The 16,753-nt window shown below is 35.0% G+C and overlaps 1 protein-coding gene and 1 non-coding gene across 2 annotated transcripts; both read right to left on the bottom strand.

Annotated features, from left to right (window-relative positions):
* Window positions 1-690: 690 nt before the first annotated feature.
* Window positions 691-809, bottom strand: LOC115629080. Its single transcript, XR_003995865.1, has one exon. It is a non-coding gene; the product is annotated as a 5S ribosomal RNA (ribosomal RNA).
* Window positions 810-7,912: 7,103 nt separating this feature from the next.
* On the bottom strand, window positions 7,913-11,863 carry LOC115629072 (brain-specific homeobox protein). The gene is made up of 4 exons (XM_030525388.1): window positions 11,559-11,863; window positions 8,871-9,133; window positions 8,458-8,760; window positions 7,913-8,298 (listed from the first exon to the last, which is right to left on the bottom strand). The coding sequence occupies exons 1-4, from the start codon at window positions 11,861-11,863 to the stop codon at window positions 7,913-7,915; spliced, it is 1,257 nt and encodes a 418-aa protein (XP_030381248.1).
* Between the last annotated feature and the right edge of the window lie 4,890 nt (window positions 11,864-16,753).

Genomic DNA, 16,753 nt, shown 5'->3' with positions numbered 1-16,753 from the left:
ACATGAACAGCTGCTTTGGTGTTTGGTTGAGGAGGGCGTGTATTTGTATTTGTTGGCTTCGGTGCAAGTGCAAGTAAACAAAGTTGTGGGAAGTTGGAGTAATAAGCAGCGCATGTTTGGAATTTTGAGCAGAAACTTTGAGCAGAACTGCAAGCAATTGGAGCGAGAGTGAAATTCGGTGGAGATTTAATAAATGTTTATATGTATATGTACATACATATGTATGTATTCATATGCAACAATATAGTAAATGACAAATATTTCAGAGTTTCGTTTACTTTTGCATGCAGGATTTACTGAAAAATATTTTTTTTAATGAATTGAAATTTAAAAATAAATAAAAAATAATTGTCTAACTTAGGACAGATTTCAAATAAAGAATAATACTTAAAAAATATAGATTTAAGAATAAACAAATATATGGAATGAATTTTGAAAACAATAATCGCTATTTGTTATACATTTTTTCATAACTTTTGATAAAAAACAAAATATTGAAACATGTAAAAAATCCACAGAGCAAGAAGATGCACCTTATTAATTCTATAGTCAACAGAATTTAATAAATCATCGCCAGTGGAATTCGAAAATGCAAAGATTAGCTGTCCGTCCATAAGCCGTATTAACACTCGATTGTTACTGAATTCAATTGACCAGTGGCAGCAAAAAGTTTGTTCATCGGGCTGATGATGCCAACAACACGCGGTGTTCCCAAGCGGTCCCCCATCTAAGTACTAACCGCGCCCGACGCTGCTTAATTTCGGTGATCAGACGAGAACCGATGTATTCAGCGTGGTATGGTCGTTGGCGAATGCTGAGTGTTGGAAACTGTGTTTTATGCTGACATTCCATTGCCACTGGATTCAAAACAAAAGTATCTTTGAGATATGCTGAGTAGTGTTTCAACATCAACGTTTTTTCTATGTTGTGGGCACTTTCCCAAGTTAAGTTTCATCAAGATGGATCAATTTATGAATTTATTTATTTATGAATGTTATCTTCCCTTAAGTTCTGTCTGCAGCTGTTGTTGTTGCTGCTTTGTCACATCTAAAGGACTTTGTTTCAATCAACAAAACCTATGTTGAGATAAGAGTGGGTAATTTAATGTTTGAAAAGCTAATCGATTAACCCTAAGATTACGCTCTGATTCTCTTTCTACACCGCTACTCTTCAACTCGCTGTCATTGCGACGACATTGAGTTGTATTTCAGTGATATGGTCAGCCCGATTTTTAAGAACTACATATATTTTGATCAAAACACGTCTATCGTCTAGAACATACAAAAAATACACATATTCAAATATATTATATGAATAAAAACAGTAGTACAAGAACAATATTATAGCTAATCCAATATATGTATACTTCCGTTGGTAGCAGCATAATGCCAAGATGTACTTTGTACCCGGCAAATGACGTCAAAAAAAAATATAGAAAGTAAAAATATATAACGTAGCAATATGTATAAAGAACAAATTGCACACTACGGTTGTATCACAATTCATATAGTGGCGTTAAGTGTCTTTCACAACTATAGAGGATCAAAGCAAAACTAATGAAGTACTCGTTTGTGTATAAACAAAACAGAAATGCTAGAGTTGACCCAACTCTTAAATACCGAGTACTACAAACATAAGAAAGACAAGTTTCCAAAATTATTTAAATATTTATAATTTAATGTTGTTATTCCCTGTGGCACACCCCACAAAGTATATACATACTATATTCTTGATCAGGATGACAAGACGAGTCGATATAGCCATGCCCGTCTGTCCGTCCGTCTGTATGAACGCAAGGATCTCAGAAAGTATAAGAGCTAGGATAACCAAATTTGGTACATATCTAGATTCTGCTAAGTCCGAGATAGTCAGTAATTTTTTGAATTTCTAACTAAAATTTGGTAACTACATCCCGTTAGTGATTATGTGTCTGTATGCCAAGTTCCATGATAGCTCAACTATGAAGAAAGTTATAGCCATAAATATAATCTCTGCCGAAGCTCTGCCCGCAGCTGTGGTTGTTGTTGCTGCTGTGGTCCAACTTTGTGCTGCATACATACACGCATATAAACACGCAGAGACACGATTCTGTATGTGTGTTGAATATTTTTTATTTAATTAAATTTATTAAACTTTTTAAAATAATTTTCCTTTTTGTGGAGAGTACAGGGTATTTTACTGTCGGGCTTGCTCGACTGTAGCGTTCTATCTTGTATTGATAAAAGTGGTGGGATGGCTTTCCAGATGTATGCAATAGTTCTTATAACAAATCGTATGCCCATGTAGTTGAGAGGCATCGTAAGTTGATTTTGTATTCATTTCAATTCCTTTAATAACATCAATAATTGGATTTTTGGTGAAGCTACAATGATGATCAAGCCAAAAATGAATGTTGAATAATCATCTTATACTGAATGGAAATGAATATTTGTTAAGAGCAAGCGGCAGAAGCAATCGAAAATGTGTTGACATTTTGGAATAATCTTTTATTGGAATTTGAAAATGCGATGACGTCGGGACCGGATGTCTCTCCAACCTTTTTGGAAGATCTGCCACATGTTGCTGTGCTGTTGAACTGAAAGTGTACCGACCATTATGCATGTCTGTGCTATTCTGAAACCAACCACTTCTAATCCAATTATTTGAACTCAATATCACTTCATACATATATAGGAGTACACATTTTAATTATTTAATGTTACTGAAACGAATCCGGATAACGTTACTATTTATACAAACTAGAAAATAAAGTCAAATTAATTTCTACAAGTTTGAAATTGAAATTGAAATTATGTTCAATGTATAAAATCAATTTACTCATAAATAGTATTACGAAATTTTACATTTTATAGTCTGTACATGAAATGTACAAGAGTATATTAGGTTTGCGGGAGCTGAAAAATGTAACAGGCAGAAGGAGGCGTGGCAGACCCCACAAAGTATATATATTCTTGATCAGCATGACGAGACGAGTCGATCTAGCCCTGTCTGTCTGTCTGTCTGTCCGTCTGTCCGTCCGTATGAACACCTGGATCTCAGAGACTATAAGAGATAGAGACACCAAATTTTGCACAAAGATGCGTTATGTGTGTATTCTATACGAGTTTGTTTTATTTTTTTGATTTTCCCCCCCACTTCCCCCCTATGGGGGTTTTCCCGATTTTCCATTCGTATAATCGCCTATATCTCGGAGACTATAAGACCTAGGAACACCAAATTTTAGTCCCAGATGCCTTATGTGAATACGCAGAAAATGTATATTTTGGAATTCCCCTCCCTCCCCCCTCTACCCCGCAAATCGTAACTCCCGCAATTCTTGGAATTTCGAATTAAACAAGAAGTTATAGCCATAAATATATTTGCTGATGCAGCGCTGCTGCAGCGCTGCTCAAGCGCTGCCCGCGGCTGTTGTTGATGTTGCTATTTGGTTGACTGCGAAAATGCTTACACAGACACGAATAGATGCGCATAGGCATACATACACTCACACAGACGCAATTGCTATGTAAATGTGCAATTATACACCCTTTACGTGAGTTCGAATACCGAGAGAGGTAAAATCGATCCAATTTTTTTTTATTTTCTTAATTATTTTATTTTCTATAATTATTGTAAACATATGTACAGAGTATTTCAAAGTCGGGACACCCGACTTTAGCTTTTTTACTTGTTGTTTATGAAATAGCTTTAAAGTCAGTGTTCTCAGATGTTTCCGAAATCCAAGCGTTCATCCAGGCGGACACACGGAAGAACATACGGACGGACTTGTTTAGATCAAATTCTCTCGTTATGCTGACTAAAAATATATTTACTTTATGGGGTCGCCGATGTTCCCTTCTGCCTGTTACATATTTCCATTTGTTGTTAAAAATATTTAAATATCTTATCTTTATTGTAATTGTTAAAAAACATTAATTTTTAACGCATTCTTAAAATAAATGCTGTAATAGTTAGTTTTCAATAATTTTTAAATTTTTCATTTCAATTAAAAAAGCATAAAAATAAGTTTGTTTTTCATTTGAATATTATTTCCGATATTTATTGTATAGAGAGGAAATCTATGGGGGTGAAGAATCTGCCAACTATTTACATAAAATGCCAACTAATTTAATTTGTGCGAAAACTTAAAACGCAGTGCCGGCCACAAGTTTTCAGGGTAAGTGGCCAAAGGCAAGTCTTTGAAAACTTCTTGAAGACATGCCCATAACCCTCCCAGGGGATACCACTTACCATTTGTATTGTCGCATCGCCTCAGCTGCTTTTGTGAAACCACGTCTTGACCTGCGTCTCGCTCAGACCCAACGCTGTGGGTAAGTATACCCGCCTGGGCGGTCAGAGATAGCGTTCGGCTTCGAAACGTTTCTCCAGTCCCGGTAGCTGGGGGTCACTAAACACTAAATGGCGCAATGCAGTCACATCCATGCCCAGACCCAAAGTCCATTCGGGCACACAGGACGAACTTCCACACAGATTGTCATGGAAAAAGCCAATAATTACATTATAGTTTTCATAATTGACTTGTTGCCTGTTTAGTTGGTCAGTACAGCCCGTACACTTTTGGTGTCACTAATGACCTTCTGCCCACCTTTATTGCAGAAAAAGGTAGGGACTTGTATGCGCCAACGTGAAAGCATCCATAGTTGGTAAAAAATGTGATAGGAGCAACGCAATAGCTTTGGGCTCTTGTTGTGGCAGCAATTATTTGTATTCTGGTAATAGAATTAATAGTTTTAAAGGCACTTTTTAAAAACTGTGCAATTTTATATCTTTGTGCTCAGCCTGCTGCTCGCCTTCATTGCTTTGGCTATAAATTAACGAAGCAATTCGGATTAATTCTAAGTTAGAACAATGTAAATAAATAAAGAAATATCTTTGTGCTATTATTATTTAATTTAAAATGAAGCGACTAAATATATTAAAATTAGTTTCATGCTGAGACTATTGTTTAGGTTGAGTTGAAATGGCTGAAGCCATTTGTAAAGAGATCCATTGAGATGCGATGTAACAATCTTGGTCTTATGATTTTATTGGCTTCCTTGGTATACCTATAGATCATTTAGGAAGGACTTACCTAGGCAATGACAAAAAAGTTGCTCTACAGTACAGCTTTTTCGATCGTTTATAATTTTAGGAGTGTTTAAGGTCTCTTGGTGTGTGATTCGTACCGATTTCAAAAATGGTTTGTCAAAATTAACGTACTTGTATTTAATTTCGGAAATCATACAGGAAATCTTTGTCGGGTATACTCGTATAAAAACACAAATTACAATTCTATTTTTTTTTATAAAAAATAAAAACTTTGAAGTAGACCATGGAACACAGCAAAAAAAAAAGAAAGAAATAGAAAGAAATTTTAAAAATCTATTGAAATAAAAAGTATTACAAAATTCAAAATAGAATCCAATGCGATTATCAATTATTTCGCGTTCTAAAAATACGTTTATAGGACTTTTACTTAAAGCCAGAGAAGCCAGAAATGTACATATACGAGGCAATTACAAAGACTAAAAAAACGAATGGGCTCAGTAACTTCAAGAACTTCAAGAACAAGGTATAGTTCCCATCGTATCCAACCAAGCGGTTCTGCCTACAAAAATACCAAAAAAGTACTGAAAGGATATCAGCGATAAAGACAATATTGGAGCGGTTATAGGCAGGAGATTTCTTTGTTGATTCATTATAGAGCGCACATGAATTTTATTGTTCAATAAACGTACGTATTAATCTGAACAGTTGCGTATTATATCTGGATTTATGAGATGGTTGATGGTTTTTTTAGAGGAATGCGGGTAATTTAAATGTTTCTAAGTTTAATGCTCACTACATTTGTAATTAATTTTAAGAAGGTTCATTTTTCTCCCAAATATACATCATTTAAATGATTGTATATGTTTTTTAAATCAAGCCGCAATTCTATGTTAAATTTGTTTTAATTTATAAAAAAAGAAGTATTCAAAGATGAGTTTTTAAGAGTTTTTAAGAGTTTTCAAGCTGAGTGTACTTTAAACACTTATTTGTATCGACTAATTAAAAATTGTAGATTTTTTCTTTTTGATTCGTTACCTTATTTTCAGCTTTCATGTCAGCATTTTTGTGTACGTTTCGTCCTTCAGAGAAAAACAAAGTTTCACACTAAATGGCTGGGCTGTAAACCCTTAATTATTCAGTCATTGTTGCGAGCGCAGCCGCTACTCAGTATACTTTGTAAACACCCACTTATCCTTTTCATCCTGTCGGGGCGTGGCATGGTGGTGTTGGGCCACCCGTTCAACCCTACACAATGAGCGTCGTTTAACCTTATTAGTGCCCACTTTTTTGTTGTTGTTGGGACACTCAATTAGATTTGATTGCATGCTGTACTCGTACAGTCGTAGTCGCATTTTTCGGGAACGAAACAATCCAGTCATTGATTTTCGCACCAATATTCAAAGTGAAGTGGAGAGAGTGAATGACATATATATATTTCTTAAAATGGAAGTACTCGAATACAATCACTATATTTAAATCTTAACTACTACTAGGGACCTAAAATAACAATTTCTTGTACAATTCGTAACTAAAAATACTTAACAAATAAGAGTTTGTTAATGTTTTTCGATATTTTCAGGCATTTTTCATTCAATTCAGTTCAAAATATCCATGGGCTGCCTTGAAGAAATCTCTATCGGAGCTTCAATTATAGAATCCTTTATAGAAACCGAGTTTATAAAACAGATCTGTCAATCGATAAAATACAACAAAGCATATTTTTAATTTTCAAGGCATGTTTTCAATTTTCACGCATTTTATGATACTGATTCTGTGTGTTTTACGGCTCTTGGTTTAAATATTGCATTTTAATTTAAATAATAATATGCAGTTGTTGGTTTCCTACTTTGAGTTACATGGAAATCAGCAGTACTACTAAATCTAATTTGTAGAAGCTTTAATATTTTGGCGGCACAGTTAAAACTTTTAATAATTTATTTGGAACGTTTTCAAATCACTTTAAATGCAAAGGAATGTTTAGAAAATTTAATTTTTTGATAATAAATTGAAATAAATATTTTTTAATACTCAAATGGATGAATAATATTATTAAATATTTTTGAATAATTAGAATTTAAATAAATATTTATAATATGAAAAATGTACATAAATATTTAGAACTTCCTTTTATTACATTTTATAATTTAAATTGTTTTTTGTAGTATTTATTAAAATTATTACAAATGGAATCCAAATGACCTTTTTATAATTTGTAATATATTTCATTTTATTTATCAATTTATTAAAAAAATACCGCCAAATAAATGTTTTCAATTATTTAAAATATCATTAAATATTTTTATAGATTTAAAATGAAATTCAATGTTTTAAAATATTTCAACATTAAAGAAATACGTATTTGAAATATTTGAAATTGTTCATAAATATTTGGTTTATTAGAATTGTTCTTAAATATATTATAATTGTTAAATATACGTTTTTAGAGATTTTAAAATATCCGTTTCAGAACTACTAAATAATTAAGAATTTAAATTAAATATTTCTAAGCAGATTGAAAACAAATTAAATTTAAAATAAATATTCTACATATTTTAAATGGTGAATAATTAACATAAAATTTTAAATTCAATAAAAAAATTGTCTTTGCTTATTTATAAACATTTAAGAACCACTTGTTTATTCATCTATTATATTATTTAGCAAAACCGCTTCTAAATTATAGCTTCTGAATGCTTAAGACATCAAACAACATACCTTTTATCAGATAGTTATGCAAGTTGTGTTTGGTGTTTGAGAACTAAAATATTTTAAACAATACGGTCCCCCATCCCTAAATGCTAATTATAATGCATAACTGTGACTAGATTGACGCTCATCCATAACTTGATGGTTTTATGTACAGACTTATGTTGCTGGTGCTGATCTAGGTCAGCTGATATAGCTTTGCATCGCCCACTATATCCACATCACTCGAGTTGTCCTCGTCCTCGCTGTCCGCCTCCAGGTCCGAATAGTCGTCCGTGGAATAGCCGTGCTGGAGAAAACACATTCCGTCGGCGTTCATATTGCTGCGCAGCATTTGAAGCTGTTGCGGATTGTGGGGGGACTGTTGGGCGCCAACAGCCGCCCCAGCACCTGTGCCCCCGCCCGCTCCTGATGCAGCTGCAGCCGCAGCTGCCTTATAGGCCGCCATCTTGCATTGCTTGGCATCTGAGGACATGCCACTTTCCGAGCGCTGCTTGCTGCTGTTACTATTGTTGTTGTTGCTGCTGCTGCTGCCCAACTCTGTGCGTGAGAAGTCAACGGGCTCTGCGGGAAATTGCCAAAAATTGTACAACTAATTTAATTTGTGCGAAAACTTAAAACGCAGCGCCGGCCACAAGTTTTCAAGCTAATTGGCCAAAGGCAAAAGTCTTTGAAAAACTTCTTGAAGACATGCCCATAACCCTCCCAGGGGATACCACTTACCATTTGTATTGTCGCGTCGCCTCAGCTGCTTTTTGTGTTTCATGCGGCGATTCTGAAACCACGTCTTGACCTGCGTCTCGCTCAGACCCAACGCGGTGGCCAACTCGACCCGCTCGGGCGTTGAGAGATAGCGTTGGGCCTCAAAGCGTTTCTCCAGTCCCGCCAGCTGGGGGTCACTAAACACAGTGCGTGCCTTGCGACGTCGACAATGGCGCAATGCATTCACACCCATGCCCAGGCCCAAAGCCAATTCGGGCACACAGCCGGGTGCTCCGAAAAAGGGTGAGCTCCCAAACAGCCTGGCTGCCAATTTCGATGGAAATAATATATAATTGCATTATAGTTTTCATAATTGACTTGTTGCATGGTTGGGCAAACTTTTGGTGTCACTAATGGCCAAAGCTCCCACCTACCTTGGGACAGAAAGTACGGATCCACTGACTTGTATGTGCCCGACGAGGGAGACAAGTAGCCGAGGGTCATTTGCAAGAATCCATGATCACTATACGCGGCACTCGGATAAAGCACACCTGGTGGCGGTCCACCGGGAGTGGGTCCTGGTGGCGGCCCCACCGAACCTGGCGACATTTGTTGAGCCGTTGAAATTGGATCTTGTCCCGGACCAGGCGGCAAATTGGTGTAATGTGTGGCAGCGGCGACGCGTTGCTGATGCGCACTGAATATATGAATGAATAATATATAGAACACCATTTGAAAAGCACATTTTAGATACAATTTGTATTATCATTGCTAAGTACAACATCTTAATAGATTGATGTACACATTATTCCAATGACTAAATTTGTGTTCCCATGCCGATTGAAGCATCGCCTTACATTTGCACATTGTAGAGACCAGAATCTCACCCCATTCCTCCAAGTACCTTCCCACGCCAACTGAAGGCAATTGCAAGAAACCTCTGCCACTGTCCAACACTGGTAATATACACATAACGTGCACATGCTTGTCTCTCTGTTTTTTCCCTGTTTTTAATACACCGTAAGATGCCAATGGATTAGTAACTCCAATTACCAGCCTGTACTAGAGACCTTCTCCGGCCATGTGGAACTGCCAACGCTGATCCACCAACGTAAACAAACCTAACCTATTTATGTTCCAATGAGCTAGCTATACCTTTCTTAGACACTAAGTAGCATGATTTTATGTACGACCGTGAAGAACTTTTGGTAACTCCGTCACATTCTGTATGAATCCTATTGTGAAAAACAAATGTTTCACCTTTGGCGAATTTGAAAAAGTAAAAGCTTAGATTTGATTGGAAAGTCAATTTCAGCAGCGCACAAAATTGGAAAGTCTTAAACATCCAAAGACAGGGACAACTTGTGAATATTGGAGCTTAACTGTCTAGCTTTTGATTAGGTCAAAAGTTATGTTATTTTGATTAATAAATTCTTAATTGGTGTCTAACGTAAGGAAATTGCTTTCTAGTGTTATGAAATCATAGTTCCGATCTCTCTATAAATAAACAAGTTTTTGTTAGAAGAACTTGTTTAAATTTTATCGTTTCTATGACAACTGTATAGAGTACTAACATGGTCGGTATTGATAAATGATTTGTGTCCGCCAAAAAGATGAAATGTTTTGCAAACCAAAAACATAAACCGCTATTCTTTTCAGTGAAGGATGTAAAATTAGCAACAATAAAAGTTCCTTAAACGAGATTATTAATTTATTAGTTTTCATTATTCATTATAATACCGGATCTGTATTAATCTTGGGTGGCCACGAAATATTTTTTAATTAAACCTTCAACTTTACTTCATCTGTTCAGAGACCTTAACTTGGGAGCATAGGTTTGATATTATAAAATTTATTCAATATATTTTTCTCTAACGCTTTGACGGCATTTTCATTTCACTTTCCTAGACATAAATTAAATATTAAATGTATATAATCAAATTTTGCATTAATCTACCAATGTTTATCTTCGAGAATTGTAGAATTTTGGCCTCAGCTTCTAATACTCCTTTAATAATATTTTCACTCTATCTTCCTGTCATCTTGAGTTAAATTAACTAATCAGTTACCCAGCTCTCAATATGTTAGTTTTAAAATACTCACCAATTGTGAATTTAAAAGCTCCTCTTAATATAGATGATTAATGAGAATTTATGATTTCATTTCCACTAAAGCTAATAAATTAATCCACTGTCTCTAATACTGCTTTAATACTATATCTTTCTATCTTTCTGTTTAGTTGATCAATAAAGATTAAGTTTAATTTTAAAGTTCGATTATCAGTGTACCAGACCTGGTCTTCTCCAGTTAATATTTGAAGAGTTCTCTTAATCTTCGCAATGTGAATTAATGAATGAATTTGCAAAGTAAATTTGACCCATAAACGATAAAAAATCAGACCTATTTATGAAAATTAAGAACTAAATTTCCAATAAAGAAGAATTTCCAATTAATAAGTTTTCTAGCGTGGTAGGAAAGCTTGAACTAAACAATACTCTTTTTTTATCGTTCCAAATGGCATCAGATGAGATTATATTGTAAAATGATAAAATTATTGGATTTAATTTTGATATAATTTAATAGATAAAGGAACTGGACAGGGACAACTAATATGAGTTTTTTTTACAATAACACAGAATTTTTGTAAAACAATGCCACAAAACAAATTGCATTTTGAAACAAACATACACTGGGATATTGCAAGGTATTAAATATATATGGCAATCAGTAATCAAATCAGATGACATTAAATTGTTATATTAGCTGTTAAACATAGGAATAGTTGAAAAACCCGAATAGTCCCAGCCAGTATGACTGCTAATTAGACTTTTCTTATAGCACTCAACACAAAAGCTAAGTATTCGATTCATCAGCTGTTGTTACACTTTATCTTTTGAATATGAAATATATTTAATCTTGAAGTCTTACACTTCTTCTTTTGAACATAGACTATATGCATATAGAATGATCTTTAAGTTTCTAATATTCACCCACTAACACACCTATTGGTATCACTATCTACACTATTTACACTTATTTGTATTTACAATATTTGTACATATGTATATATAATTAAAATTAAATTGATGTTTCTAATTTCCACTTAAGCTAACAAAACGCACCGTTGACTGTTGAAGGACTTGGCATATTCGTCACTGGCATAGACCATATGATTGGGACTATGGTTGGGCCTTATGTTGGGCCCCGTTGCCGTACCTTCCGTGCTGGCTGTGGTTGTTGTGGTGGTTGTGTTTGGGTGATGGTTTAAATTTCTATTATTATCATAAGCGCTCGGTCTAGCACTGTTTTTTACTAATTGCTTGGCACCTTTTTGTTGATTATTGTTATTACTGTTATTGTTATTGTTGTTATTTAAATTTTGAAATAGTATGTGTTCGATGGAGAATGGCGTTTTAGTGGCAAGCATTGTGGCAGTCGTTGCCGCGCCTTTGGCATTGCCAGTTGCCGTCGGTGTGGCTGCCGCCGCTGCCACTGACGATGCGGAGGCGGTTGCCGTCGCTAGTTCTGCACTGGCACTGTTCTCATTAAGTGTTGACATGTCCATGCGTGTCGTTAGCGTTATGCGTGTTACGTCGCGTCGCGTCGGTCGCGTCGTATTGCGCGCTTATGTTGTTTACTCGTTGACGGTTGCGTTGAGTTTGTGGCAATCACCGCACATCAACCAGCAAATCGTTCTAAACGAGCTGAGCTGCTACGGCTAGGATGCTATTCCTGGTGCTGCTGCTGCTGCTACTGCTTCTTCTTCTTCTACTACTGCTCAGGTCCTTGCCCATTCTACAGTTAGCTGAGTGCAACCCCTGTTGCCTTTATTGCAGTTTGTTGCCATTGCGGTGCCCAAAAACTTAGATGCCACACCAACAGGCACACACATGCGATCCTTTTGAGAAAACACACCCCCATTTGCATGGCGTTAATATAGTCGTCTCGCTCGCACAACTCGCTCTCTCGCTAACTGTCGAGCTGACTAAATTACTGTCTGATTGTCTGTCCGTCTGTCTGTTCGTCCGTTTGCCTGCAATTTAGCCATTTGCACCATTTGCTGGCAAATAACGTTGGCATCTCTACCAACTGGGCCTACACACACACACACACACACACACACACTCACTCACACACATACATACATATATGTGTGTGTGCATGCTTGTTTAAATACTCCTGAGCTTAGTTCTAATTGACAGGCAGTCAGCTCTTGTGCCCGCATGTTAACCACAAATAAGTTGCCTCATAACCAAAACTATGCCACTCAACAATCAGTTACCTGCAGAGTCGGAGCGCAACAAAAACAACAACATCAACAACAACAACGACAAATACAATACATCGCCATTTTGCCCATAATTAACGCTTCATGGCCGCCATTGTATTCCCAGCCTATGTCTCTCAGTCCAACTGTCTGTCTGTCTTTCTGTCTGCCAGGCCATCTGTGTGTCTCTCTGTCCGTTCATCATCGTGCGTTGATGTGCATGCATTAAGTTCATTAAATGCCACAATTATTATAATTAATTTATTGATTGATGGCTCACGGACTGACTGACAACCCACCTGCTTTTCCTGCATTTCAGCAGCAAACTACAACAACAACAACGACAAAGACAAAAGAAAAAGCACGACAAGCGACAACGATGCGTATGCGTAACGGCCACTTAGTAAGCAGCTTTATTCTGCATACACAACTGTACTAAGATACGCTTTAAATACTCACCCATACAGTAGCTATCGGTTGCGAGAAATATTTAAGTCCATTTTTAATTAAACCTGCATTTATGATTAACCCCAAAACTCCCCCAGTTCTATAAATTATTCTTCCTCTTTTATACCAAAAGTATGCAACTAATTTAAAAGCTTATAAAGTTAATTCAAAATATACGTATTTGTACAATAATATTTAACATTATTTAATATTTATGGAAAAGCGAACTTAAGACAATGAAAATGCTAGCATTTATAAAAAGGACCAAAAGATTGACCAGAAAATATCGAATTTGGTCAAAAAAATCCAGTTTTTGTGGCATAGAACAATGTATTTGAAAGCGTTTGTGACCGGCAATTTCGTGTCACAGACAAGCTCTATTAATTTGTTATGAGCTTTATAAAGTTTGTAATGCAACAGCAGTTGCAGAAGGAACAATCAATCGACAATATCCTTGTACAGCTGTCATAGGAAAATTTGTTTTAGTTGAAACGCAGAAGTGAGGAAAAGAGTGATTACAGCATTGAATGTACTGTATGTGAATGTTCCATTCTTTTCAGACATTATTAACACTAATAAATGCATCAATTTTGGGACTTTTTTTGCTTCACAAACTTGTAGAAAATAGTCTCTAACCTTTAATCGAAAAAGTACATTTATTCTAAGAAAAAAAACACCCATTTTATGTAATTGCATAGAAATGTTAAGATTTAATTAAACATTTAGAAAAATATAAAACCAACTAAATATTCAATTTTAGTCAAAAATTATTTCAATTCATCAATTTTTGCTTTTGTGGTTAATTGGGTTCGATTCGATCCAGAACCGACATTTTCTAGCACTTTGCTTAAAAATAACACTTCACGCTATTAGGAAAAACTCTTATATTTGGGAAACAATATGGCTTGCTCTTTATTCTTTTAATACTTATTTATTTATTTTTTTTTACAAAATCAAAACGCTTTTAGTTACTGATACATTATGTTAAGTTTTGTATCGAAAGCTGAATTTTTAATTCCGTTTCTTAAACTTTTTTTTAAAAGAACGTCATGACCACCAATAGGAATTACACCATTCAACCTATTTTAAATTCTTTTATAATATTTAGTAATTTTACTAGCATCAGTAGTAACTGGAGCATAAATGAAAAAAATATTAATTTAAAGTAATCAGCCACAAGTTCTATTATTTACAGTCACTGTATGAATCTATTCACGATTCTTCCAACCCGTGCTACAAAGATTTAAATAATGTAATAACAATATCGAAAAGAAATTGGAATAATAATACAAGTATAATAATGTGATATATGAAGTTTTTTCTGAACTAGAAAATAAATAATAAATAATAATAAAGAGTAAATAAAATAAATTTGCAAATCTATTGTAATTATTCCTCTTTCTGTTTCTAAATTTAATGTCTGTCAAATGAATATTGAAGTTGTCGGGAGTGTCCATTTTTCTGTTCTTTTAGTTAGTCTTATCCTCGGTCTTGTCCTTGCAGAAAAACGAGAAATTATCTTCCTCTTATTTTGAATATACTTATGAACAACTGACGATGGCTAATAAATCCTAACCCACCGGGTCAGAGATTCCCTATTTTGTATTTTTATTTCATTTGTATATTATTTAATTTAATTTTTCTTAAAACTGAGCGAAAGCCATCACAAATTCGCGAGTTCTTTAAATTCTCGGTTATTCTCAGTGATTTTTACAGTACACGTTTTCATTGACAATTTCATAATGAGAAAGAAAACATGCTCTTAATGAGGCCTCGCTGGAAATTCAGCAGGAAAGGAGCTGAAAAGGAATACGATATGAAAAATATTCCACATTGCCAGCTCATACAAATAGGCAACGTACGCGCGTAATTTTAGCCAAATACTTGGCAGTAATTCAATTTAAGAAGCCAGGCAACAGTCAGGAAGTCAGCACTCAGCAGTCGGGTTGTCCGGGCAATTGGCATAACGGTACACAGCCCCCAATTCCAGCTGCGAGCAGAGCGCCAACCGCACGCGCTTCTACCACAACAGAGAGGGTGTGTCCTTTTTCCAACCAATCAGCGTTCACGTAGCTCTGGGTATGGCCATTAGAGCAGCTAGTTGTCCTTTTCGCAAGCTCGCCCAGATATTGAAAACAAGCAAGATGGTGGCAGGGGTGTCGTGGGAGTGAGCGAGTGAGGGAGTGAGGGAGGGAGCTGAGAAGGGTGCACTTGGATGCTGGCGCTGTGAAAAACAATAATGGCAACAACGATGCCCGGATAGCGACCAAAAAGCAAGACAAATTTGCTCGTTTTATTAATAAAATAAGTCACGCAAAGTAAGTCGAACATCATTATTAGGTTAAAGCCCCAAAGCGGGCGCATTAGGCTTGGCGAAGGAGTAGGCTTGTAGCGGTAATAGAAGGGGGAGAACAAGAGTGCTTGGTTAGTTACACTGCACTAAAATATCTTTTAATGATTCCAATATACTCGTACGTATGAAGAACAAAACTGTTACTAATTAGGCAGAACATTCTAGTTTTGCGACCTCTTTCCCATCTTAAAAGTTATTTATTCAGATATATGTATATAAGAAAGGAGGTTAAAATATCTAAAGCTAATACGTTCTCCTTTTATTGTTTAGATTAATCTGCGTAAATAAATACTTATAATCTAATTATCTTACTTTTTAACCTTTTCTTTTTTGATCAATCTACCTCCCGATTTAACATTATTTATCTATTATCCTATACACTCCTAGCCATTTAAGATAACATTTTTTTTTATTCTTGTAATAAAGCCAAAGTGAAGATTAAACCTGAAAACAATCAGCAGCGAAACGCACTTTAGAGTTAAGATTCAAGTACACTTGCAAAACATTAACTAAATTGACGTTACCAAAAATCATAACATTATTAGTTTAGTAGCAAAAATAGATTAAATATAAAACTGAAACAATTCTAATAAATACATATAATTATAAAGAATAAAAAGAATTATAAAAATGTTCAATGGTAAAACTAAAATTAATATTAAGTATGAATACAACTTAATAAGCTTGATATAATTAAAAATGTAATGACTAGCGTAATAAGTTAAAAGTAACCTGATAAGGTTAATAAATAAAGAAATAAATAAATTCAAAAGCTACATATAAGTACAAAAAAATATTTTTAATTTTAAAACGGCGACATGCGATTAAAACAAAAATGTAGGATTTTTAATGATTTTTAAACACAAACATAACTTTAAGTTGATTGGAGTATTTAAAATTACAAAAAAAAAAAAACCCGGAATAGTGTATTGAGCCACCTATCTACTCCGAAATTTCAAACATTCGACAACGAACTGATAAAATCTAATATGGGAACGATTTTCATCGTTTATTGTTATTAGATATGGTTTATTATATTAGTAAGTATTGCCTTAAAAAGTGTAAATAAATATCGACTTAAATTTACTTTTATGCAAACTATTATTTTCGATTTTAGCTCGACATTGTTTTCTTCGATGTTTCAATGTAAGCCCAATGATTTGGATCTACTCCACACATCGGTCCTTCGAACATCCCGCCTAAAGATTTAAGAGACTTATCAAAAACTTCAAAATTATAATAAGTATAGG

Source organism: Scaptodrosophila lebanonensis, unplaced genomic scaffold (assembly GCF_003285725.1).
Source record: "Scaptodrosophila lebanonensis strain 11010-0011.00,11010-0021.00 unplaced genomic scaffold, SlebRS2 tig00000131-arrow-arrow-pilon, whole genome shotgun sequence".
NCBI lineage: Eukaryota > Metazoa > Arthropoda > Insecta > Diptera > Drosophilidae > Scaptodrosophila > Scaptodrosophila lebanonensis.
This window is presented reverse-complemented; position numbering and strand designations above follow the sequence as displayed.